The 1,323-nt window shown below is 41.7% G+C and overlaps 1 protein-coding gene across 1 annotated transcript in view; it reads left to right on the top strand.

Annotated features, from left to right (window-relative positions):
- The window catches only part of LOC102206106 (protein phosphatase 1 regulatory subunit 1A-like), a 31,347-nt gene continuing 30,024 nt past the window's right edge, over positions 1–1,323 (top strand). Inside the window, exon 1 of the mRNA XM_005740080.1 lies at positions 1–363. Within this exon, the coding sequence (XP_005740137.1) occupies positions 283–363 (81 nt within the window). The 5' untranslated portion in view covers positions 1–282. The remainder of the gene's footprint in view (positions 364–1,323) is intronic.

The following is a 1,323-nucleotide window of genomic DNA, read 5'->3' as shown; positions in this document are numbered from 1 at the left end:
GAGAGGGAAGATAGAATAGAGACACTAGCAGGTGTTGAAGATAGGGAAAATCATTAGAGACTGGGTGGCACAAAACAACAAGGCAATTAGGGGAAAGTGTGTTTAAAGGCAAAAGTAAAGAACAGAAAAGAGTGAGACAGAAACTCAAACAATCTGATTCTTTTTTAATAAGCTGGAGCTCACTTATTTTTCAGCTCTTTATCCTCCTTGTTTCGTACGGATTCTCCTTTCTCGATCATCCCCTTCTTCCTCCCGTTTTCCTCTCTGACAGACAGTGCCACCATGGAAACTGGAAGCCCTAGGAAGATACAGTTCACCGTCCCTCTACTGGACACCCACTTGGACCCAGAGGCAGCTGAACAGGTAAGGTGGAGGGAAAGGAGGCAGGAAGAAAGGTGGAAGGAGCAGGTGTGGGTAATATGGGACTTTTAAGGCATTCCTCTTTGCATCAGTGAGACACGATTAGAGTACTACTCCCACTTTTTTTAAAAAACAATCAAGATGACTAGTGAAGATGCAAGAAAAAATAGCTTTATACTTGGAACGCTTTGCAAAATCTCTGAACACATATTTAAAGCATATGTAATCTAGCTGTCAAAGCAAGCAGGTGTAGTCAGAGCTGAGCAGCTGAGCATGCTACATCCCAAATGCTGTAGTTTACACTGATGAGTAACTGCTGCTTTAAGTAGACCACATTTTCTTCTGTGCATCTAATTAGCCTGACGTATGTTTTGACTACAGCTCTAATGTGAAGATGATGAATTCATAACTGATTTTTCCATCTGCACTCACAGTGAGCGGCTTTACCGAGATGCATAGTATCTCAGCGGTGGTTAAGGGGGGGTGCCGCAGTATATTGATGTCTCTAGGAGGTCAGTGTTTTTTTTTTTTTCATTAGTGACTGACTGCTTGTATCCTACAGCAATGAAATGCTGACAGGGTGAATGAATTTAACTCATTCATCATTAATGGACTTTTTCTTCTAAGGTAATTTAACTGCACAACTCAACTTGATTTGTGGCAAACACCACTTTATGACATAAGAAAAGAGAACTCCTGTTAGTGTCTGAAGGAGCTTAGTGAGTGCAATCCATCCTTCTGTTGGGAATATAGTGAAAAGAGGTGTCCCATTTTCTCATTTTTATAAATATAACATGAACAGGACAGGTCGTTCATAATGAATGAAGCTCAAGTAAAGCTGGCAAGGATTTAGGAGTCTGGCTACACTCTGTCTCACTCGCTGCTTTTCCCGAGCTCACTAGTTTTTCCCTCGCTGATACTATGAGACCCAAAGGGAAGGTAGATGTTATGGGTGTGCGTGTG

This window comes from Pundamilia nyererei, unplaced genomic scaffold (genome assembly GCF_000239375.1).
Source record: "Pundamilia nyererei isolate P.nyererei 1_Seehausen unplaced genomic scaffold, PunNye1.0 scaffold00096, whole genome shotgun sequence".
Taxonomy (NCBI): Eukaryota; Metazoa; Chordata; class Actinopteri; order Cichliformes; family Cichlidae; genus Pundamilia; species Pundamilia nyererei.
The sequence above is the reverse complement of the archived record's forward strand: the minus strand, read 5'-3'. Positions and strand labels throughout refer to the sequence as shown.